General features: G+C 38.4%; 1 protein-coding gene across 2 annotated transcripts in view; it reads right to left on the reverse strand.

Moving 5' to 3' along the window:
- Nucleotides 1–26,641, reverse strand: part of LOC138708718 (ATP-binding cassette sub-family C member 5-like) — a 347,709-nt gene that overhangs the window by 278,607 nt on the left and 42,461 nt on the right. For both annotated transcript variants that reach the window (XM_069838825.1, XM_069838826.1), the window contains 5 exons: nt 23,484–23,661; nt 19,234–19,411; nt 17,540–17,748; nt 16,120–16,300; nt 9,528–9,644 (listed from right to left, as the gene is read on the reverse strand). In XM_069838825.1, coding sequence (XP_069694926.1) covers nt 9,528–9,644; nt 16,120–16,300; nt 17,540–17,748; nt 19,234–19,411; nt 23,484–23,661 — 863 coding nt within the window. The remainder of the gene's footprint in view (nt 1–9,527; nt 9,645–16,119; nt 16,301–17,539; nt 17,749–19,233; nt 19,412–23,483; nt 23,662–26,641) is intronic.

Below are 26,641 nucleotides of genomic sequence, written 5' to 3' on the forward strand. Positions count from 1 at the left end.
GCTTTTAAGGAACCCGAAGGTTCATTGCCGCCCTCACATAAGCCCGCCATCGGTCCCTATCCTGTGCAAGATTAAGCCAGTCTCTATCATCATACCCCACCTCCCTCAAATCCATTTTAATATTATCCTCCCATCTACGTCTCGGCCTCCCTAAAGGTCTTTTTCCCTCCGGTCTCCCAACTAACACTCTATATGCATTTCTGGATTCGCCCATACGTGCTACATGCCCTGCCCATCTCAAACGTCTGGATTTCAAGTTCCTAATTATGTCAGGTGAAGAATACAATGCGTGCAGTTCTGTGTTGTGTAACTTTCTCCATTCTCCTGTAACTTCATCCCGCTTAGCCCCAAATATTTTCCTAAGCACCTTATTCTCAAACACCCTTAACCTATGTTCCTCTCTCAGAGTGAGAGTCCAAGTTTCACAGCCATATAGAAGAACCGGTAATATAACTGTTTTATAAATTCTAACTTTCAGATTTTTGGACAGCAGACTGGATGATAAGAGCTTCTCAACCGAATAATAACACGCATTTCCCATATTTATGCTGCGTTTAATTTCCTCCCGAGTGTCATTTACATTTGTTACTGTTGCTCCAAGATATTTGAATTTTTCCACCTCTTCGAAGGATAAATCTCCAATATTTATATTTCCATTTCGTACAATCTAACAATATCTTTTACAGTTCCTCATTTACTGTAGGAATTCGTAACAAGCTGTTTTTTACGGTGATGGGTTGTTAGCCCATCGCCCAACCCCCAAGCTGAACGACCACCCCTTATCGGCTGTCCAAGACTGCTTATTCAATATATTCGCAGCTTCGTCTGGACAGGAGAGGCCGGCAAAATTTCAAAAAATGGTCATTTTGACCTTCCAAAACAGAATTTTTTTTACACAAGGAAAACGAAGCGACTCAGAGGCCCGCCCTTTTAACTGTAGCATCCCCGCAGGTTGCCTAGTAATCACCGCTAATATCCGGCAAATCCGTCGCACTTTTTTCTAACCTCAATTTTTGGGTACCTAAAATATTTCAGTCTCTACTTCCGGAAATAATGGCCATACCGAGGAACGCGATGCGGCCCCGTATTCCCCCTTGACTACCTTCTTACACGATAGCATCAAAATGGCAATCGCGAACACAAACTGATTTTCGAGAAAAAAAGGGGAAGGGTTTAAACCACCCTTCCGCCGACATTCTAGCCGCCATAACTCCGCAGTGCGTGTAGTAACAACAAAGCCGAAGAGTGCGTTGAATACAGCTCGTCGAACTCTATCTTCAGTATAAAGGACAACTCTCTATCCCCGTTCGTCTGGACAGGAGAGGCCGGCAAATTTTCAAAAAATGGTCATTTTGACCTTCCAAAACAGAATTTTTTTTACACAAGGAAAACGAAGCGACTCAGAGGCCCGCCCTTTTAACTGTAGCATCCCCGCAGGTTGCCTAGTAATCACCGCTAATATCCGGCAAATCCGTCGCACTTTTTTCTAACCTCAATTTTTGGGTACCTAAAATATTTCAGTCTCTACTTCCGGAAATAATGGCCATACCGAGGAACGGGATGCGGCCCCGTATTCCCCCTTGACTACCTTCTTACACGATAGCATCAAAATGGCAATCGCGAACACAAACTGATTTTCGAGAAAAAAAGGGGAAGGGTTTAAACCACCCTTCCGCCGACATTCTAGCCGCCATAACTCCGCAGTGCGTGTAGTAACAACAAAGCCGAAGAGTGCGTTGAATACAGCTCGTCGAACTCTATCTTCAGTATAAAGGACAACTCTCTATCCCCGTTCGTCTGGACAGGAGAGGCCGGCAAAATTTCAAAAAATGGTCATTTTGACCTTCCAAAACAGAATTTTTTTTACACAAGGAAAACGAAGCGACTCAGAGGCCCGCCCTTTTAACTGTAGCATCCCCGCAGGTTGCCTAGTAATCACCGCTAATATCCGGCAAATCCGTCGCACTTTTTTCTAACCTCAATTTTTGGGTACCTAAAATATTTCAGTCTCTACTTCCGGAAATAATGGCCATACCGAGGAACGGGATGCGGCCCCGTATTCCCCCTTGACTACCTTCTTACACGATAGCATCAAAATGGCAATCGCGAACACAAACTGATTTTCGAGAAAAAAAGGGGAAGGGTTTAAACCACCCTTCCGCCGACATTCTAGCCGCCATAACTCCGCAGTGCGTGTAGTAACAACAAAGCCGAAGAGTGCGTTGAATACAGCTCGTCGAACTCTATCTTCAGTATAAAGGACAACTCTCTATCCCCGTTCGTCTGGACAGGAGAGGCCGGCAAATTTAAAAAAAATGGTCATTTTGACCTTCCAAAACAGAATTTTTTTTACACAAGGAAAACGAAGCGACTCAGAGGCCCGCCCTTTTAACTGTAGCATCCCCGCAGGTTGCCTAGTAATCACCGCTAATATCCGGCAAATCCGTCCCACTGTTTTCTAACCTCAATTTTTGGGTACCTAAAATATTTCAGTCTCTACTTCCGGAAATAATGGCCATACCGAGGAACGGGATGCGGCCCCGTATTCCCCCTTGACTACCTTCTTACACGATAGCATCAAAATGGCAATCGCGAACACAAACTGATTTTCGAGAAAAAAAGGGGAAGGGTTTAAACCACCCTTCCGCCGACATTCTAGCCGCCATAACTCCGCAGTGCGTGTAGTAACAACAAAGCCGAAGAGTGCGTTGAATACAGCTCGTCGAACTCTATCTTCAGTATAAAGGACAACTCTCTATCCCCGTTCGTCTGGACAGGAGAGGCCGGCAAATTTTCAAAAAATGGTCATTTTGACCTTCCAAAACAGAATTTTTTTTACACAAGGAAAACGAAGCGACTCAGAGGCCCGCCCTTTTAACTGTAGCATCCCCGCAGGTTGCCTAGTAATCACCGCTAATATCCGGCAAATCCGTCGCACTGTTTTCTAACCTCAATTTTTGGGTACCTAAAATATTTCAGTCTCTACTTCCGGAAATAATGGCCATACCGAGGAACGGGATGCGGCCCCGTATTCCCCCTTGACTACCTTCTTACACGATAGCATCAAAATGGCAATCGCGAACACAAACTGATTTTCGAGAAAAAAAGGGGAAGGTAAACTAAACCACCCTTCCGCCGACATTCTAGCCGCCATAACTCCGCAGTGCGTGTAGTAACAACAAAGCCGAAGAGTGCGTTGAATACAGCTCGTCGAACTCTATCTTCAGTATAAAGGTCAACTCTCTATCCCCGTTCGTCTGGACAGGAGAGGCCGGCTAAATTACAAAAAATGGTCATTTTGACCTTCCAAAACAGAATTTTTTTTACACAAGGAAAACGAAGCGACTCAGAGGCCCGCCCTTTTAACTGTAGCATCCCCGCAGGTTGCCTAGTAATCACCGCTAATATCCGGCAAATCCGTCGCACTTATTTCTAACCTCAATTTTTGGGTACCTAAAATATTTCAGTCTCTACTTCCGGAAATAATGGCCATACCGAGGAACGGGATGCGGCCCCGTATTCCCCCTTGACTACCTTCTTACACGATAGCATCAAAATGGCAATCGCGAACACAAACTGATTTTCGAGAAAAAAAGGGGAAGGGGCCGACATTCTAGCCGCCATAACTCCGCAGTGCGTGTAGTAACAACAAAGCCGAAGAGTGCGTTGAATACAGCTCGTCGAACTCTATCTTCAGTATAAAGGACAACTCTCTATCCCCGTTCGTCTGGACAGGAGAGGCCGGCAAAATTTCAAAAAATGGTCATTTTGACCTTCCAAAACAGAATTTTTTTTACACAAGGAAAACGAAGGGACTCAGAGGCCCGCCCTTTTAACTGTAGCATCCCCGCAGGTTGCCTAGTAATCACCGCTAATATCCGGCAAATCCGTCGCACTTTTTTCTAACCTCAATTTTTGGGTACCTAAAATATTTCAGTCTCTACTTCCGGAAATAATGGCCATACCGAGGAACGGGATGCGGCCCCGTATTCCCCCTTGACTACCTTCTTACACGATAGCATCAAAATGGCAATCGCGAACACAAACTGATTTTCGAGAAAAAAAGGGGAAGGGTTTAAACCACCCTTCCGCCGACATTCTAGCCGCCATAACTCCGCAGTGCGTGTAGTAACAACAAAGCCGAAGAGTGCGTTGAATACAGCTCGTCGAACTCTATCTTCAGTATAAAGGACAACTCTCTATCCCCGTTCGTCTGGACAGGAGAGGCCGGCAAAATTTCAAAAAATGGTCATTTTGACCTTCCAAAACAGAATTTTTTTTACACAAGGAAAACGAAGCGACTCAGAGGCCCGCCCTTTTAACTGTAGCATCCCCGCAGGTTGCCTAGTAATCACCGCTAATATCCGGCAAATCCGTCGCACTTTTTTCTAACCTCAATTTTTGGGTACCTAAAATATTTCAGTCTCTACTTCCGGAAATAATGGCCATACCGCGGAACGGGATGCGGCCCCGTATTCCCCCTTGACTACCTTCTTACACGATAGCATCAAAATGGCAATCGCGAACACAAACTGATTTTCGAGAAAAAAAGGGGAAGGGTTTAAACCACCCTTCCGCCGACATTCTAGCCGCCATAACTCCGCAGTGCGTGTTACTTACTTACTTACTTACAAATGGCTTTTAAGGAACCCGAAGGTTCATTGCCGCCCTCACATAAGCCCGCCATCGGTCCCTATCCTGTGCAAGATTAAGCCAGTCTCTATCATCATACCCCACCTCCCTCAAATCCATTTTAATATTATCCTCCCATCTACGTCTCGGCCTCCCTAAAGGTCTTTTTCCCTCCGGTCTCCCAACTAACACTCTATATGCATTTCTGGATTCGCCCATACGTGCTACATGCCCTGCCCATCTCAAACGTCTGGATTTCAAGTTCCTAATTATGTCAGGTGAAGAATACAATGCGTGCAGTTCTGTGTTGTGTAACTTTCTCCATTCTCCTGTAACTTCATCCCGCTTAGCCCCAAATATTTTCCTAAGCACCTTATTCTCAAACACCCTTAACCTATGTTCCTCTCTCAGAGTGAGAGTCCAAGTTTCACAGCCATATAGAAGAACCGGTAATATAACTGTTTTATAAATTCTAACTTTCAGATTTTTGGACAGCAGACTGGATGATAAGAGCTTCTCAACCGAATAATAACACGCATTTCCCATATTTATGCTGCGTTTAATTTCCTCCCGAGTGTCATTTACATTTGTTACTGTTGCTCCAAGATATTTGAATTTTTCCACCTCTTCGAAGGATAAATCTCCAATATTTATATTTCCATTTCGTACAATCTAACAATATCTTTTACAGTTCCTCATTTACTGTAGGAATTCGTAACAAGCTGTTTTTTACGGTGATGGGTTGTTAGCCCATCGCCCAACCCCCAAGCTGAACGACCACCCCTTATCGGCTGTCCAAGACTGCTTATTCAATATATTCGCAGCTTCGTCTGGACAGGAGAGGCCGGCAAAATTTCAAAAAATGGTCATTTTGACCTTCCAAAACAGAATTTTTTTTACACAAGGAAAACGAAGCGACTCAGAGGCCCGCCCTTTTAACTGTAGCATCCCCGCAGGTTGCCTAGTAATCACCGCTAATATCCGGCAAATCCGTCGCACTTTTTTCTAACCTCAATTTTTGGGTACCTAAAATATTTCAGTCTCTACTTCCGGAAATAATGGCCATACCGAGGAACGCGATGCGGCCCCGTATTCCCCCTTGACTACCTTCTTACACGATAGCATCAAAATGGCAATCGCGAACACAAACTGATTTTCGAGAAAAAAAGGGGAAGGGTTTAAACCACCCTTCCGCCGACATTCTAGCCGCCATAACTCCGCAGTGCGTGTAGTAACAACAAAGCCGAAGAGTGCGTTGAATACAGCTCGTCGAACTCTATCTTCAGTATAAAGGACAATTCTCTATCCCCGTTCGTCTGGACAGGAGAGGCCGGCAAATTTTCAAAAAATGGTCATTTTGACCTTCCAAAACAGAATTTTTTTTACACAAGGAAAACGAAGCGACTCAGAGGCCCGCCCTTTTAACTGTAGCATCCCCGCAGGTTGCCTAGTAATCACCGCTAATATCCGGCAAATCCGTCGCACTTTTTTCTAACCTCAATTTTTGGGTACCTAAAATATTTCAGTCTCTACTTCCGGAAATAATGGCCATACCGAGGAACGGGATGCGGCCCCGTATTCCCCCTTGACTACCTTCTTACACGATAGCATCAAAATGGCAATCGCGAACACAAACTGATTTTCGAGAAAAAAAGGGGAAGGGTTTAAACCACCCTTCCGCCGACATTCTAGCCGCCATAACTCCGCAGTGCGTGTAGTAACAACAAAGCCGAAGAGTGCGTTGAATACAGCTCGTCGAACTCTATCTTCAGTATAAAGGACAACTCTCTATCCCCGTTCGTCTGGACAGGAGAGGCCGGCAAAATTTCAAAAAATGGTCATTTTGACCTTCCAAAACAGAATTTTTTTTACACAAGGAAAACGAAGCGACTCAGAGGCCCGCCCTTTTAACTGTAGCATCCCCGCAGGTTGCCTAGTAATCACCGCTAATATCCGGCAAATCCGTCGCACTTTTTTCTAACCTCAATTTTTGGGTACCTAAAATATTTCAGTCTCTACTTCCGGAAATAATGGCCATACCGAGGAACGGGATGCGGCCCCGTATTCCCCCTTGACTACCTTCTTACACGATAGCATCAAAATGGCAATCGCGAACACAAACTGATTTTCGAGAAAAAAAGGGGAAGGGTTTAAACCACCCTTCCGCCGACATTCTAGCCGCCATAACTCCGCAGTGCGTGTAGTAACAACAAAGCCGAAGAGTGCGTTGAATACAGCTCGTCGAACTCTATCTTCAGTATAAAGGACAACTCTCTATCCCCGTTCGTCTGGACAGGAGAGGCCGGCAAAATTTCAAAAAAATGGTCATTTTGACCTTCCAAAACAGAATTTTTTTTACACAAGGAAAACGAAGCGACTCAGAGGCCCGCCCTTTTAACTGTAGCATCCCCGCAGGTTGCCTAGTAATCACCGCTAATATCCGGCAAATCCGTCGCACTTTTTTCTAACCTCAATTTTTGGGTACCTAAAATATTTCAGTCTCTACTTCCGGAAATAATGGCCATACCGAGGAACGGGATGCGGCCCCGTATTCCCCCTTGACTACCTTCTTACACGATAGCATCAAAATGGCAATCGCGAACACAAACTGATTTTCGAGAAAAAAAGGGGAAGGGTTTAAACCACCCTTTTTCTAACCTCAATTTTTGGGTACCTGAAATGCTTTATCATTATCTTAGGTAATTTAGCATCTGAATGAGATGATGGTGATAATGGCGGTGAAATGAGTGCACAGTCCAGCATCGAGAGTTACCCAGTATTTGTTCATATTAGGTTAAGGGAAAACCCCGGAAAAAATCTCAAGCAGGTAACTTGCCCCAACCGGGAATCCAACTCGTGCCACCTGGTTTCATGGCCAAACAGGCTAACCATTACTCCACAGGTGGGGACCCTATGACGTATTCAGACTGTGGCAATTTTGTGCTTCGGAATATAGAGGGAACAAAATTTGAGCACTGAATTCATATTTTTCATAAGGCGGAATTGCACTTCATTTACCCATTGTAATTTTTAGATTGGATCAAAAGTCAAAGAAAGCTCAATTTAATTCCCAAATATGCACGCAAGAACTGATCAGAGTACTGCGAATATAGAAAGTAATGCCAAAATAAAGTTAAATCATGATCAATATACTTACTTTCTTACTGGCTTTCAAGGAGCTCAGAGGTTCATTGCCACCCTCACATAAGCCCGCCATTGGTCCCTGTCCTGTGCAAGATTAATCCAGTCACTACCATCATATCCCACCTCCCTCAAATCTATTTTAATATTATCTTCCCATCTACGTCTCGGCCTCCCAAAAGTCTTTTCCCCTCCGGCCTCCCAACTAACACTCTATATGCATTTCTGGATTCGCCCATACGTGCTACATGCCCTGCCCATCTCAAACATCTGGATTCAATGTTCCTAATTATGTCAGGTGAAGGATACAATGCGTGCAGCTCTGTGTTGTGTAACTTTCTCCATTCTCCTGTAACTTCATCCGTCTTAGCCCCAAATATTTTCCTAACCACCTTATTCTCAAAAACCCTCAATCTCTGTTCCTCTCTCAAAGTGAGAGTCCAAGTTTCACAGCCATACAGAACAACCAGTAATATAACTGTTTTATAAATTATAACTTTCAGATTTTTTGACAGCAGACTAGATGACAAAAGCTTCTCAACCGAATAATAACACGCATTTCCCATATTTATTCTGCGTTTAATTTCCTCCCGAGTGTCATTTAAATTTGTTACTGTTGCTCCAAGATATTTGAATTTTTCCACCTCTTCAAGGGATAAATCTCCAACTTTTATATTTCCATTTTGTACAATATTCTGATCACGAGACATAATCATATACTTAGTCTTACTTCCAACCCTATCTCTTTACTTGCTTCAAGTAGAATTTCCGCGTTTTCCCTAATTGTTTGTGGATTTTCTCCTAACATATTCACGTCATCTGCATAGACAAGAAGCGATGTAACCCGTTCAATTCCAAACCCTCTGTGTTATCTTTAACTTTCCTAATGGCATATTCTAGAGCGAAGTTAAAAAGTAAAGGTGATAGTGCATCTCCTTGCTTCAGCCCGCAGTCAATTGGAAAAGCATCAGATAGAAACTGGCCTATACGGACCTTGCTGTAAGTTTCACTAAGACACATTTTAATTAATCCAACTAGTTTCTTGGGAATACCAAATTCAATAAGAATGTTATATAAAACTTCTCTCTTAACCGAGTCATATGCCTTTTTGAAATCTATGAATAACTGATGTACTGTACCCTTATACTCCCATTTTTTCTCCAATATCTGTCGAATACAAAAAATCTGATCAATAGTCGATCTATTACGCCTGAAACCACACTGATGATCCCCAATAATTTCATCTCTATATGGAGTTAATCTTCTCAAAAGGATATTTGATAACATTTTGTACGACGTCAACAAAAGTGATATTCCTCGAAAGTTACTACAGTTAGTCTCAATCATGATCAATATAACTACGTAAATTTGAATCTTAATTTCACGACAACATTTCAAAATTTCTCTGCAAGTTGGCAGTCAATCTTATAATTAAATATATCATATTCAGGAGATATCAAATGACTACGCTATGCTATATTTGAAGTTTCAACAATGCTTTAGTTAGAAAATCTGCAAAAAGAACTGAAATATCAAGTGGAGCACTCACTACAATCTCGTAACTGTAGCCATTTCTTTAAATTTTAGCATTCAACACATCGAGTATTAATTACATAGTGTGTACGTGTAACAACTGTTTATCTAGTATTTTATCCAGGCATAGTGAACACTTACATATTTTTCAACTTGCTACAAAAGTTATCGCAGTCATCTCTATATATTTTGTCCAAGTTAATGAAAATATTTGAACTTACATTCATCCATATCTCTCGAAAACCTCTGCAAGATTCTTCCAGAAGGAGTAACATCAAAGAAAGAGACAGAGCAGCGCATAACTTTCCGAAACATGGTATCATGAAGACGGGATGAACCTGCAGCGAAATCACATGTTGATTACTTGAGTGCTTATTGTTGGTAAATGCTCTCTTTCAACGGGTGGTAATTATATTTCACAAATTCATTAGTACGAGGGAGATCCAGGAAATAACGACCGTTCGCGCATACCCGCCGCGCAGCTGACTCCCCTTCCTTGTTTGAAGGTCAACTGGCTTCCTCAACATGTGTTCTCATAACGTTGTGAGTACTGCTTGCAACAAGTCGCCATTGTGCATTTTGTGTTACTTCAAAATGAACGACGTGATTGATAATCCCACCGACTGTGAGGTGAGGAGTGTGATACGATTTTTGAATGCCCGACATTTGAAACCTGCAGAAATGTACCGGCAATTGAAAGAAGTGTATGGTGATACTGTAATGAATGAAAGAAATGTGAGAAAATGGTGCGAAATGTTCAACAATGGGCGAACAAATGTCCACGATGAAACTCGACCTGGACGCCCATCACTCATCACTGAAGACTAAAGTGAACGACAGAATCTTGCAAGACAGGCGCACATCACTCGACGAATTGCATATTGCCTTTCCTGACATTTCTCGTTCTTTGCTTGGTGAAATTGTGTCGCAACATCTTGGCTACCACAAAATCTGTGCACGATGGGTTCCACGGCAACTGAGTGACCAACACAAAACTCAGAGAATGGCTTCAGCATTGACATTCTTGATGCGATATCACACAGATGCAGACGCCTTTCTTGATCAAATTGTGACTGGTGATGAGACCTGGGTGTCTCACAACACCCCAGAGACCAAGCGCCAATCACGTCAGTGGCATCATCCCTCATCACCCAAGAAACCGAGAAAATTCAAACAGACTCTCTCAACACAAAAAGTCATGGCTACTGTCTTTTGGGATTTCATGCCAAAAGGCACTACGATCAATGCAAATCGTTATTGTGAGACTTTACGAAAACTACGGCGAGCCATCCATAACAAGAGGCGAGGAATGCTTTCGAGAGGAGTTGTGCTTCTTCATGACAACGCCTGCCCGCACACTGCTGCTTCAACTCGAGAATTGCTGGATCAATTCGGTTGGGAAATCTTTGATCATCCGCCCTATAGTCCAGACCTTGCTCCTAGCGATTTTCACCTTTTCACTAAGCTGAAAGACTTTCTGGGTGGTACGCATTTTGGAAGTGATGAAGAGTTGAAGAAGACAGTGAACACCTGGCTTAATGAACTGGCGGCAGAGGAGTATAACACGGGAATTCTAAAGCTAGTGAACAGATACGACAAATGTTTAAATGTAGGTGGTGATTATGTAGAGAAGTAAAGGAAGCTTCAGTTATGTAACAGACTTTGTTTTTTCAAATAAATATATATTTTTTTAATTATTACAACAAAACGGTCGTTATTTCCTGGATCCCCCTCGTACAAATGGGGAAAAACATAAAATTATACACATTCAATTCAATTTATTAAGCCATTAAACATACAGTGATAGGCTTCGTCACAACATACATTTGAAAATACACATACAATTGAAAAGAGTAAAGTTTAATTAGAATGAAAACACAAAACATTTTGAAACCCTAAAATTAATGAAAACACTTCACTCTTAATGTAATAATTGCAACTAAAAGTATATAACTTTATTTATTAAAAAACAATTTCGTATGAGTTTATGTTAAGAAACTCATCTACAGAGTAGAAAGGATTAATTAAAAGCCAATTATAAAATCTAGCTTTGAAACTATTGGTTGGTAACTTATGATATTGACTGGGAAGCTTATTATATAATTTCATCCCCATGACAGAAAAATTTGTACTAGTTTTATGTAATCTACAGTATGGAATATTAATTTGTTCACTATTTCTAATTTCTAATTGGCTATTAATGAGTAATTGTCTATATTTTGTCGAGTGTAAAGTACTAGGTCGTATATATATAAATTTATGACAGTCAATATCTATGATCATTTGAAAACAGGTCGACAATGTTCAAGATAGTTTGATTGACATAGAATTGTAATGGCTTTCTTTTGCAAAATCAAGACACTGCCAATTTTGCTACCATTTCCCCAGAAAATTAAAGCATACCTAATTATCGACTGAAAGAAAGAAAAGTAGGTACATCTTAAATAATTTTGAGAAACGCAAGTCACTAATTTCTTTAATAAATATATAACTCTTGATAATTTTGTGCATATAATATATATTCGATGTTTTTCCCATGTTAAACTGGAGTCCATAAAAAGTCCTAGAAATTGGTGTAGTTTTGTATGTTGTCCTTTTTTATTACATGATTTAGGGTAAAAGTTATGTTGATAGTCTTTTCTTTATTAAGCGAAAAACCATTAGAATCAAACCATAAAGCCATCTGTGATAGAATATCATTGGTTAGAGCATGTAATTCATTCAGAGTAGAGCTAGGACATAAGAATGTAGTGTCATCAGCATACATCATTGTTATAGCTTTACATCTTACTAACAAACCGTGTATAGTTTTTATACGAGACTTATGCAGCGTTGAGACATAAAACGTTACTAATAAACCGTGAATAAGCTATGGACGTATAAACGGTCTGTAACTATACAATGGGAATTGCTTTGCAGTAGTTATATACACGAAACCCCTTGTTTAAGCGTTGTATTTAGAGAAAAAATGGCCGCCTCTCTAACAGCTGTTCGTATCGACTGTCATTTTATGATGATGGTTGCCTAGTAACCACAGAAGAACAAACCAAAGAGCACAGAATAATTAGAATAATATTGCTGTAGCTTGTACTCTTTGACCAAAATATAGTATGGTAATAGATCAGAGCCAGTTGTACTATCAATACTTAACACGCCACACTAGAGCGCTCTACCGGATGCAATAGAGAATTTCAGATATTCTATTACATTTCGTAACGAAGTAATGACGAAACTATGACGTAGCTGTATAACAGTTATACTGTTATACACGACATATGTAGTGATTATTAGTAAGAAATTTACACACGATTTATAAACGAGCTACTCATTGTATAATTATAAGACAGTTAAACGTCTGTATATAGAGTTTTTATTAGTAAGACCGTTAATGAATTTAGGAAGGTCATTTAAAGTCATTCAAGCAGTCACTACCATATAGTTCTTTTACGCCAATCAGAATGTATAAAACACTGGCATGGCCTGCAATGACAAGTGAGACTCCTGATCCTAAGTTGCTTTTGGGCGTGGGTTTCAATCTCGATTGGGCTGCTTACAAGTTAGATAGGCACAGTAAGTCAATAACAATGTCCACTTATCATTTATAGCAAAACTTTTTAACAAATGAACAAAGAAAAACGAAAAGTATACCACTGTGTAAACAAAGGAGTCTCATAACTGTAAACATGTGCAAGGCCCTGCTCAAAAGCTACGTTCTGGATATAACGCTGTGAGATCTGAATGTCTGAGCATCAATCAATTGATCTACTAAATAAAGTAGGAGAAAAAAAAATCAGGATAAGCTAGATTCTCTACTTTCAAAAGGTAGTTGTGAAAATTTGTGAACTTTCAAAATGCCTCGAAATTCAAATACTGAGAGGATGTAAAAGTGGAGACGAACACAACAGGAGAAAACGGAATCCGAATAATAATCAAATAAGTCCAACACCACTACTGTAGAGTACAAGAGATGGCAGAGGAAAGGTGGTCACCAGGGGCCTGTTTCACAATGTTTACAATCTTTGTAAATTGTAAACTTTGCTTGTAAATTGTAAACTTCTGTTTCACAATCTTTGTTTGTAATGTTGAACTTTACAAAGGAAATCAAATCTTTACAAATTAAATTTTGCTCACTTTACAAGTACCGGTATTCTGTTTCACAATGAAGAATGATTTTACAAACGTGTAAATTTTACTTGTAAAATTAGCACATTTTCTACAATACCTCTGAGATGTGTAAAGTTTGATATTGCAACAAATTATTAATAAATACAATAAAGAAATACTTATTAAATTAATTTTTGAGTAACTTGATAATATTAAGAATTAAACTAAAGCAGTTTTGATGTTATTAAGGAGTTCTAATGACTCAGATGAAGATATTGAATTTAGGCCTAATCAAACGAAGACGTATACGTAAAATTCTCGGGCAAGAATTAATAACAAGTTCGTATCATTGTATAAATTTAATGAAAGGTTTCGAATGAGTCCCGCGCTATACTTAAGAATACCGCATAAGTATTTATACACAAAGACTGTATTTAATAAATACTCGCATTAATAAAGAAGTTCCTTGCACCAAAAATAAATAATTCAATAATCCAATAGCGACACTAGTTACGCGGTATTCTGAAGTCGTTTCAAGTCCCATTTCGCTGGAATCTCTCCTACAAGATATGGACATCATATTCAACATCCAAAAGAGAAAAGTGATGCCCTAACCTCAAAGCGAGAACTGTATTGTTTTGCATTGGATGCATACTAGCTGTCAGTTCCGTGGGTTAGCAGATAAGCACGGAATTTCTAAGATATCAGTGTGCAAAAGTGCCCACAGGGTAGTTGATGTTGTTAAAAGAGTTAAATTCGGGGCAGGTTTTTGATCACCAAAATGTTATTTACTAAAGCACAGAATTTTTATGCTGCTGATGGGATCACTAATGTTTGTGAGGTTATGGATGCAACATTAATAAATACTGATGGATCAACACAAAAAATTAACCTGATTTTGTGGTTAGACATCATAATTATTTTATCAATTGCATATTTGTACGTGGACCAAATCTGTTATTTACTTATTTGACTGAATTTTCTGCTAACTTTGGTCCTTTAAGTAATAGACGTATTGGTATACTCGACCAATCACATCACATGAAACTCCATTGTCGCCAATATATAAAAATCTAAATACTTTTAATTTTTTTAAACAATATTTTATATTTTCTGTTGGTGAAATATGAATCAGCAAGCTTAGAATAATCTATTTTAGTACAAAATATAAACATATGTATTGATAGTAGTAAAAATACAGCGACTTTAGCTCTGCTCCTTAGTGATTTTTGTAAACTGTCGTTGGCGATCGTGTGTAACCAATAATGCATACTTGTAAATTCCTTTAGCTGATTTTGTAAAGTTCGTCAGACTTAGTTGTTATTTGTAATTTGTAAGGATTGTGAAACGGGCCCCAGGTCGCAGTGGTGTCTGAACAGTCCACGAATGCCATTGCCACTAGCTGGCCCGAGACCAAAGCATCAACGAAGCATATGGCAACATCGACACCATTCAAACTGGACTGTCAAGGTACCAGACATGTAGATCTACATCCATAAACTCTCACTAGTGAGCCGTTGCTATTTTTTTCTGAGGTATTCTCTAATTGTAAGGTGAATGTCTGGTAATTCTGTACCAAAAGTCACGTTGTCAGATCAGCATCTTGCTATCACCAATCCCAACAAACCTACATAACCATGCAGTTGACATAACTTCGTTAAAAAATGTGTACATCGCATTACGATTCGTCACTAACACATATTCAAATATTTTTTATGGTAATTATTCAGTGACTCATTATCCTTACGCAGGCTACATCTTTCATAACATTTATGTACATATGATGAACTACTGCCAATCTAAACCCCATTTCAGTTTGGTTGATAGGCTTTCCCCTCTACTCACACTCCCTACCATCAGTGAAGGGGAAGATGCTAATGTCCATCTCACAAACGTTCGAATAATTAACTTTCTACATAGTGACAAATTTTATTTCTGAAAGTGTTTACCGGTACTTTATATTTCGAAAGTCCATTCTAAGCGTTCAAAATAAACATTAAAAAATACGGAACAAAAAAAAATAAACAAATAAAACATTAGCCGCTAAGTACAATAAATTATGTTGAATTTTATTGCTGTTTATATTAACTGGCACATTAAAACCTACTGACAACAGAAGATAAATGTTTTCTACACCGCTAGTTGCTACTCTACAGCATACACAATGGAACAGCCTGTACTGTGTCGCACCCCCTGACTTCACAATACAAACTAACATTCCTAAATGTAATTAATTATTAGTTGAAAATATTGTAAGAACTACACAAAAATATACTCTAACATGTAAGTTTCAAACATATGTCACACTGTTTTTTATATTCACTTATGTAGGCCTACTTTATTTAATATTTTATTTGCTAGTGTGTACAATTTCGGGGGTGCAGGTATAAGAGGTTAACAGCTACCAGTCTGTCACTGACGGACTCAGGGCAAGTGGAAGGGGAAAGAAATGCCTTCGCATCCTTGTATGAAATGTCGTTTAAAGTACCTTCTTTGATGGGCAATAGTGACTGCTTGAGTGTGCTATAGATAACCTGTCATGCTTTTCTTGGTTTCACTTCTGAACAGCTATTGAATCACCACCATTACCAGAAAAATTACCTTAAATTTGACAAGTGCTAATGGAAATGAGCATCTATGGAATGAAATACAAACATTTGACATTCAACAAGTCTTGATTATGACTGATTTAACAGTTGCGAAACTTACCTAGCAGCAACTGTCGAGCAATGCCAATTCCTTTTAGTAATCCAATGAACATTATGAAAGCAAACGTAACACCATATATCAGCTGGTAGAACCATAAATGAGGATTGTCATTGACAAACCCCTTAAGTTCTTCCTCTGTCATATTTAAATTGTATTCTGTATCGTTTATTCTTCTTTCAGCCTGGAAATAAAAGCACACAAATTAAAATTTGCTATTAAACCCACAAAGTACTAAAGAGAAACATTTTTACTCCATTTTTATCAGAACTTTCTCGGTTTTGTATGGTTTAGGGCTTGTGTATAAGTTCCAATGCTATTAATTATTATTCCTAAAGATGGAATACTAAAACAATTTCATTTCTGGCGCTACTTCCTGCTAGTGGATGGAACACTAATAACAAAGGCCAACTGGCAAATGACCGACACTTAAAGAAACAGGACTTCTGCAAAGCTATTATTCGTTCTTTAATTGGAACAATTAATTTCCCCCCCCCCCCCCACGAATTATAAGGCATGAAAAAGGATTACAGTACAAAAAAAATATATTCAGTATTAAAGCTAACAAAAATACTGTTTTTAATGGCTAATTCTCTACACCTATAATGTTTGGCCTACAACAATCGTCACATAATTGTCTTTGGGTTTACTTCACAATTTAACAGCAATTATTCAACATCTCACAATTTTAAGCACTTTCTTTTTACAACCAGCCGTGGTGCAGCTGTTAGTAAGCATAATTTTACAAGGGAGGGGCTACTCATCAATCAGCACTGGTCAGCTTGATGAGTTAATGACTGAATTTGGTATAATTTTCCTCTACTCAATACCTAATTCCCTCTTTACCCTTTCCTATCCAGTCCTCTGACTGAACTCTTACTTTCTTCGACCCTGACGGCATTAGAGCATTCGAGGCCTAGGGGTTCATTTCCCTTTCCTTCCTCCTCTTTCTACTTTTCTGTTCCTAGTGCTGACCTGCTATGGCACTAAAATCGTCCTCCGTGGCTTAAGGAGGGAAAGCTGGTGATCAACAAGATCTCCCAGCTAGGTCCAATGGACCCGTCGACCACCAGCAGGTGTGGTCCTCCAGGCATTCTGGGGGTTGTGTGTGAATGAAATAGCCACCAAAACGTTAAAATATGGTGTTCACTTAAATTGACTACAACTTGCCATTTTCAACACCTCAAAATCTGTGCTTCAGTGGCTGACCATGATAACATCTTTGAAAAATATTGGAGTGCAAGAGGTCAAATGACTTTATTGTCAAACGCCTGGCATTAGAAAACAACAACATATTTTCCCTTTTCATGGAGGAGGGGCCCAAAGTTCTGCATCGCAGCCTAGGCTTAAAGTAAATATTTTTTTTGTAAAAGAATCAACCAAGAAAGACATATATGCTGCCAAGACAGTAGTCATTACTCACCTCTTTCCCATCGCCTTGATCCAACCATATTTGAAGCCAAACTCCCGAAGACATTCTTGACAGTGTGAACAGTAAGACCAGAAGTAAAAGCATGGTCATAACAAAATAGCCACCACAAAATTTTGCATAATCGAAGTAAACTTTCCAGCCTGTTCTGCTCATGGTATGTGTCTCCTCTGATGTCAACCTTCCAGCTGCTTCATCTCCACCTGTAATCATCACGATGGTCTTTATTTAAAAGCAAAACACAATAAAAAGAGGATCTGTTTCAATATGCATTTACATCAATATTGTGAAATAAAAATGTTTGTTTGTTTAACTATCGATGGGCACTTGACTTCACGCATATGAAGCCAGTTGTTGTGTAGACCAATTTACCGACAGTCGTTGCCAGGGGTGCGCCATAGGAGGCGAGAAATAAAAACAGTATATACTTTATCATTAATTTTGTACATTCTGGCCCAGTTGCACCAATCCTTGTTAAATATTTAACATGTCGTTAAGGCAGTTTAACAGCAAACTTAACGGAAGAGATGTTTCATCAACTGTTGTTACTGCTAACATCATGTTAAACCCATTGTTAAATTAACATAGCATACTCCTGCAGTTAAATCCTTAACATCCTGTTACAGCGTGAATCATGGCTGCCAGAGAACATTATGTTACACGCCACATTATTATATCGAGATATATTTGCAGTGAAAACAATTAGCTGCAATCACTACTTCAGCATGTTTAGTTATTCAGAATTGATATGTTCATAAATACTAAAATGATTCATATTAATATTAGCACTGCATCCGCAGTAAAGAGAAGATATGTGTTTATTAACGTAAGCATTTCTGTGATTATTATTTCGTATTAATACTCAGATATAACTGCAGATTTTTAAAACGATATTTCTTTATTTCACTGATTTAACAATTCACAAGTAATTATGACCAATGACGTGTGAAGATATGTTAGATATATAAGATATGAAAATAATGTTAACTCTTATTCAGCATCACAATTGTTTTCATTTCCTATTGGTTCTATTTGATCCTGGATAGTTGAAAGAATCTTCGTACAAATATCAACTTTGAGAGTGAAAGTACCACTGACAGTTTTCAAATATTCCACTGTATCTTGTGCATGACCCGTCTCAGCATTTCTTTTAATATTTCCATAACATTGATTTGTTTCATAGTTTGCGTTTTCACATCCAAATGATGATTGAAAATATTGGGTTAACGAGACCCATGCTTGTTCCTTTTTCCTAATGAAAGTTCCATCACTACGTTTAAGTTCAATACTGCTCCTTACACTTTCTTTTTCTCGATTTCTGTTGTAATTATGTTAGTCTCCAATACTTCCATAATGTAAAAATACAATTCTCCGCTAAAACAAATGACTACACTAACTAAAGGCACATTCAGTAAACTTTCATACAATCACTGCTTCTTTGATTCCTGTTACATTATTCTTAACATCATGTTACCTAACCAAAGTACCTCAAATGGTTGGTGAAACACTATTACACTAACAGGATGTTTAATTTTTAACAACACGTTAGTTAACATGCTATTAGCGTTATTTTAACGAAGTTTGGTGAAACTGGGCCTCAGTATTAAATTGGACGCAAATTTGCGTTATTTAGCTTTCTTTTTTCTTAAACTATTATTGGGCTAGTAATTTTATTATAAACAACTGACCTTCTGTGTTACCAGTTTCATCAGCTTCCAAATCAGTAACGGGTTTCTGATCCCTCACTTGATCAAACTGCAACATCTGAGCGTAATCACCATTTTGAAAAATTAACTTCTGATGATTTCCTCTTTCAGAGATTATTCCATCTTTCATGTAAAGAACTTCATCACACTGTTCAAGAAACTGTAACAAACAACAAAAATTAGTTCTGAATTACTGAGGTGACACACAAACATTCTCCTAATGAGGTATCTAGCTAGAAATTAAATACTACTGTACGCTTTTGCATATACCACTGTGTTCCTGGAACTTATCATCTCCAACTTTACGAAATTATGTATCAGGGCAAATAGGTATCAACCTAAACCTACTAGGCCCATTACGCTCGGCTGAGTTATGAGCCGTAATAACAGAACCTGTATGTAGTTCTGAAATGTGTGTCTCTAAAGCCTACCCACTTCACTTGCGTGATTCGGGTTCTGCAATGCAGACAGACGGCAGAAATGTGACCCATTTTCAAATTGCACACCACTTCGGTGGGCCATGTTATGCATGATATGTATCTGTGAAGAGTTATGTCATATACTAGGGTGAGTGTATGTTAAGTGTTCGTATAAATAAAGAGAAATGCCTTGAGGCTTTATGAAACATACTTTTGTTGTCACAGTGAAAAATAACAAATTGAAATAGATTGAAACACAAAATAATATACGAAGTAACGTCAAGAAGATGTCAATTAAAGATATGGTCCATGTATATAATGCCTGAAAATAACTATTGATCATTTGCGTGTTTGTTTTTAAAATAATGTGTTTAATCTGTAACTACAGCCAGTGTATTGATATTATATCTCTTTGTTGTTACCTATTGCTTTAAAAAGAATGTGTTTAACTTGTAATTTTAAGCCAATTTTTTTCTACTATTCCTTTACTGTTTATATTTGTTTCTAAATCTTTTGTATTGCCCCTACTATTATATATTGCCCTTCAAGAATTTCGTTATTCGTTAGTTGTAAGTCGTTACTTGTGTTATCATTTTAATTATTGTACTTGTTCCTGAATCACGTATGTAACTTGTAACTGTAAATCAATGCTTGTAATATCCTTTTGTTACTCTTAACTGTTCCATTGTCCATGAATTAAGTATTAATTTGAAAGTGAAAGTCAAACTTTGTTATATTAATCTACTATTGATTATCTTTTTAGGTCGTGATTTACTCTGAAATGGTTAGACATTCTTGTATATCTTTTGCATTGATTACTCCTCAAACATCTCATTAATCTTTAACAGGATCCATTCTTTCATTAATGTGCATTCTTCTACATAATTCATGTGAATTGTAACTGTGACCACAATTTTATAATATAATTTTATTATTGTTTATTGGTTATAAAATATGTATTTTGATGCCAACTATAACCCTAATATACCTCAGGGTGAACTAGGGTTTATTAAATTGGATAATAAAAAAAAGTGTAATGTACGGAATGGGTGAGGATGATGATGGTGATGAAGGGAAAAGGGGAAACCCAGTGCCTTCTCCTGTCGAATACCACCAAGGGAGCCACCAGGTTTAATGTGCCCATCTGATGGACATATGCCTTTCCTTCATATGCACTGCGGAGAGATTTGGGACTTAACCCACGCATATTGTTGCACAATTTAGTGATTAGAAATTATGCACCACCATCTCTCCTAGTCCTGAGGTAGAAATTTTACATGAAAATTTCTGACCCCGCCGGGAATCGAACCCGGGTTGGCTAGTCTGGAGGTAGACATGCTACCACAGAGCTGAAATGTTGAAGATATTAAGTTCCAGGACAAAAGTCGTACTTCTGAAAGCGTAAATCTCGTATAGAAATATAGATTGAAGTGAATAAAAACTCTTTTTATTTTACTTTATTTTTGTATTCAAATTCGAGTGAGAGAGTCTCAAAGTGACCTTGGTATAAACATAGTTTGTCTGTAACAAGTCTTGCCACTTTATTTCCTGATGCAAATCTGATTGTAACATGTAACATTTCCTAACTGACGACCAGACGAAACAATTACCGACAGGTTGAACGGTCACAGCAATCCAGGCTACCCTTACCGTTCCCTCCAGTGTATGTACAAGTATGAATGCTACAAAGTGCAACAATGCCAGTGTAATTAAAAGCCCATTGTTCCACATAATCAAGAACAGTGCAAACACATTCAAAGCTTACTGTTAAAAGTGATAACTGAACTGAATGTGTTAAATCTCCACAACAGTACCGGTATATAACAACGTTCATTCTGCATTAAAAAGCAACATTCATATTACCCATGTTTTCAGTTATCTGTATGTAAAGGGTGCGGCAAAACATCCTCCCTAATTTAAAATTTAAATAAAAAACAGATGGATCAAAATAAGGAAACTATTAATATGAATGGTATCTAAACAGTGGTAAATTTAGGTTTACATGCGTTGCCATAGCGATATCAAATGACATGCGCAAAACAACAAGAATTGAATAGGAAACTTTATTAATATGAATGGTATCTTAACAGTGGGGAATTTTTCATTTTTTGAATAACGTGTCTCTCAAGTGGTGTCCTTCACTATCAATGCATTGTTGAATGCGACTTAGGAAATTCTGAATCACTCTAATTAGCATTTATTGAGGAGAAGACCAATTTTTTGCTGTATTACATTTCTTAGGTCTGGCAAAGCCCTCGGCCAATATTTGAACACCTCAGCCTTAAGATGTCCCCACAGAAAAAAATCGCAGGGTGCAAGGTCTGGTGATCGTGCTGGCCAGGGGGCGTCGCCACGTGAAGAAATTAAGCGTCTGGGAAACATATGTCTCAGGACTTGGAGAGAAATCTGAGCTGTGTGAGAGGTGGCGCCGTCCTGCTGAAACCATACCTGGTCAATCTGCAGCGCATTGAGTCTTGGTGCCAAAAAATTGTTGATCATAAAAGAGTACCGCTGAGAGTTCACTGTCACAGTAGCACCATCCTCTTCAAAAATATAAGGACCAAGTATTCCGACTCTTGCAACCGCGCACCATACAGTAAAGGTACGGTCACACGTCGCTACTTTTGCAGCGCTGCAGTACAAAAAACTGCGCAACTCTTGTACTGCGATGTGTGAACAACGGTGCAACCTGAAAAGTAGCGGCTGCCGAACCTGCTGCCCGCTACTTTTCCATGCTGCGCGCGGCTTAGAAGTAGCGACGTGTGAACAGGGTTCTCAGGGTTGCAGCCGCAGCATTTTTGATATCGGTTTTGTTGAAACTTTTGCTGCGGTTGCGATCAGTGTTGCCACCCAAATGTGCCAATGATACTTTTATTGTTTGGATATATTTTAATGTTAGATGTGATGAAAATAAATTATTTGTAACAGTTATTAAATGCACAACACAGTCTGAGCATATTTGCTGATGATATAATTCATTTTTTTAATTTTCTGTAACGTAGTTTCAAACAGGAGGGTTGCCAACATTGATTACGTGAATATGCTGTTGGTTATCATTTAAGATATAGGCGTTTTTAAAAGTTTTAATAGTAAAAATTATGCCAATTTCTGAATACTAGATATGACAGAAAAGCAAATAATAGATAAGGAAGCTTTCGCATGAGTTTCTTAATAATGCGAACATAACCACAAAATGTATATTGAGAAGTCAACACGGAGATGGAAACTTGCAGCATGACTGCGGCTGCAAAAGTAGCGCCTTGTGTGTGAACAGACTCGCAACCTCCAGTTGCAACTTTTGCTGCACTCGGGTTGCGCAGCACGAAAAGTAGCGTGCAGCGCGCTACTTTTGGCTTACATGTGAACTCAACACGCAACTTTTGCGGCTGCAGTACAAAAGTTGCGCAGCAAAAGTAGCAACGTGTGACTGTACCTTAACACGGTCGTTATGTAGAGGTTTTTCATGAAGTTCACAAGGGTTCTGTCCACTCCAATATCGGAAATTTTGATGATTAACGCAAGTAAACCTAAATTTCCCACTGTTTAGATACCATTCATATTAATACAGTTTCCTTATTTTGATCCACATGTTTTTTATTTAAATTGTAAATTAGGGAGGTTGTTTTGCCACACCCTTTATTTGTCTGGTGATTAGCCCGGATAACAGAGTTTGTTGTAAAAAATAATGAAGCGGTATGATCTTGTTAATCTGATATCAGGTAGCTTGCTGTTATTTGCTCCTTCCTGACCAGAGTACTGAACACAAATCATTTGACAATTTACTTCATACGTGGAGCAGCAGAATTAACATACCTGCATACCGTGAGTAACCAGAAGAACAGTTTTTCCTTGCAGTTTATGTTTGATGCATTTGCTGAAAATACTGCGTGCAACCTTGGCATCAACTGCACTCAGTGGATCATCCAGAAGGTAGATGTCCTTATTCGCATACACTGCACGGGCAAGGTTCACTCTCTGTTTCTGTCCACCACTTCAAAGAAACATACATACATGTAACAAACTGGCTAGGAACAGGAGATGCAAAGTATATTAATTTTATACCTTTTTACAATAGCTGAAAAGAGAGTTGCACCTTATAAAGGGATTTCAAACTATAGCATCAAGTGACTATTGAATTCTAACAAAGATTATAGTGAGGATAACATAAGTGAAGTTCCTAAATGTCTAATTTGACTGTCTCTTCACTGTCGCCAACTAATACCAAAGTCTACTATATACAGTCACGAAGCTTGGGGTGATTTTTTGCAAATCTCGCGGTAGTTGCAAGCCGCTTGGAGCACTGTGAGTACTAGGAGCAATAGACTGTGCCACAGCCATCGTGATCTAATACAGGCCGTAAGGCAGACCATGTGACTCGTTTAACCAGATCACGAAGGGCGGCGTTTCAACCATATAAATTAGTTGGAATGCATAACCAGTAACATATGTTTCTCTAAAATGTAGTGTAATTCCATTAATAAAATTTAAAACAATGATTATGAGACACTTCAGACATAATTTACTTGCGAGTTAAGATGTAATATTATTTATGGTGTGAAAATTACGTTGTTCGTATGTGTGATATCTGCCTTTATTTCGATTAAATATTGCGAAATTCTTGTACATTCATTTATGCACGATTCAATAATTTTCAATTGCACCGCACAGATATTTAGATATGTTGAAATTATAGGTTATGTTTACTGTACCAGTTGCCCCTTTGTCTAAATTTAGTGATCTCCAATGCCTTGCCATTCATATGAAAATTATAGGTTATGTTTACTATATTTAACTTATAATCCTAAATTCCCAATCATACATTATAATTAAAAGCATAATGTCATGTATGATACCCCGGACATTCAATTTGTCTGTATTTTAATACTAAAATTGAGTAATGAATTATTGTATTTATCTACTACTTAAGAGATGAAGTAACACAATTGTACGTACATTAATTTCATAGAAGTGGTATGGTAAATGTTTTGTCTAAAATTAAGGAAGGTAAATGTGCTAAATTGAAATCCCAATATAAATTCTTTTTATTAAACCTCAAAATAGCTTCCATTCTAAACTTGAAATGCTGACACGAACAGATTATGTTAACATGTAAAATTCTCTTCACATTAAAATAACACAGTTTCGTAATTATTTCTGCAACATATTATGCAACAAGAAGTAAACGGAACTTATGGACACATTAAACTAAATAAAACTTAGCAATGATAAACAATAAAGTTATAATATTTCACTGAGCTCCATACACTGAAATAGAAAACCCGAACAAAATTACGGCCGGGTCTAGATCGAAAAAGCAATGACTGTGCCGTATTTCGCATTTTTGTGAAAAGTTCGTTATCAGTTGTAATAACTGTAAATGGCTAAAATACAATAATGTGAATAATAATATGGGACAAGGAGATGTTTGCAGTACTATAAATTGTAAGAAAAATAGGTCAGAGTTATCCTTTCGAAAGATCCAGGAAGGTGAGTTTATAGAATATAATATATATATTTTATGAAAATAATATATAAACCTTATGTATTTCATATTTAAATAGTGGAAGGAAGGTGTTAATTTTTTCAAAAGAACACGATATCGAAAGTACAATACATTTTATGGTCTGCTAGGGAAAGAGTCTGTGATGAGGCGATAGTAGCGATCCTGGTGGTAAGCAACTATCTATGGATGCATATTTCAACTGTTTATGTTTGCATATTTAGTAAGTATTAAGCTTCGTAACTGTGTATAGTAGACTGTGCTAATACCAAACATCACCAAAGAGCATAAGATCACAATGCTACGTACATTACTTACTTACTTACAAATGGCTTTTAAGGAACCCGAAGGTTCATTGCCGCCCTCACATAAGCCCGCCAGCGGTCCCTATCCTGTGCAAGATTAATCCAGTCTCTATCATCATATCCCACCTCCCTCAAATCCATTTTAATATTATCCTCCCATCTACGTCTCGGCCTCCCTAAAGGTCTTTTTTCCTCCGGTCTCCCAACTAACACTCTATATGCATTTCTGGATTCGCCCATACGTGCTACATGCCCTGCCCATCTCAAACGTCTGGATTTAATGTTCCTAATTATGTCAGGTGAAGAATACAATGCGTGCAGTTCTGTGTTGTGTAACTTTCTCCATTCTCCTGTAACTTCATCCCGCTTAGCCCCAAATATTTTCCTAAGCACCTTATTCTCAAACACCCTGAACCTATGTTCCTCTCTCAGAGTGAGAGTCCAAGTTTCACAATCATACAGAACAACCGGTAATATAACTGTTTTATAAATTCTAACTTTCAGATTTTTGGACAGCAGACTGGATGATAAGAGCTTCTCAACCGAATAATAACACGCATTTCCCATATTTATTCTGCGTTTGATTTCCTCCCGGGTGTCATTTATATTTGTTACTGTTGCTCCAAGATATTTGAATTTTTCCACCTCTTCGAAGGATAAATCTCCAATTTTTATATTTCCATTTCGTACAATATACTGGTCACGAGACATAATCATATACTTTGTCTTTTAGGGATTTACTTCCCTTTGCTGTGGTCGTGCCAGAGAATCAGTCCTATTCCGAGGCTTATTATAGGGATACGTAACAAGCTGTTTTTTACGGTGATGGGTTGTTAGCCCTTCGCCCAACCCCCAAGCTGGAGGACCACCCCTTATCGGCTGTCCACGACTGCTTATTCAATATATTCGCAGCTACCCTCCATATCTGGAGGCCGTCTCCTCTATCCGCAACCTGAGGACGCGCCATGCCGTGGTGATAGGGACCCACATTACATGGAATGCTACGTACAACAATAATAATAATAATAATAATAATAATAATAATACGTACAACAACAATAATAATAATAATAATAATAATAATAATAACAATATAGTATTAACAATAAATAACTTATGAAATAGTATATTTTCCTTCTGGACTTGTCGCATGTTATGTTGGTAAT

The sequence above is a fragment of the Periplaneta americana genome, chromosome 11 (genome assembly GCF_040183065.1).
Source record: "Periplaneta americana isolate PAMFEO1 chromosome 11, P.americana_PAMFEO1_priV1, whole genome shotgun sequence".
NCBI classification, from domain to species: Eukaryota; Metazoa; Arthropoda; class Insecta; order Blattodea; family Blattidae; genus Periplaneta; species Periplaneta americana.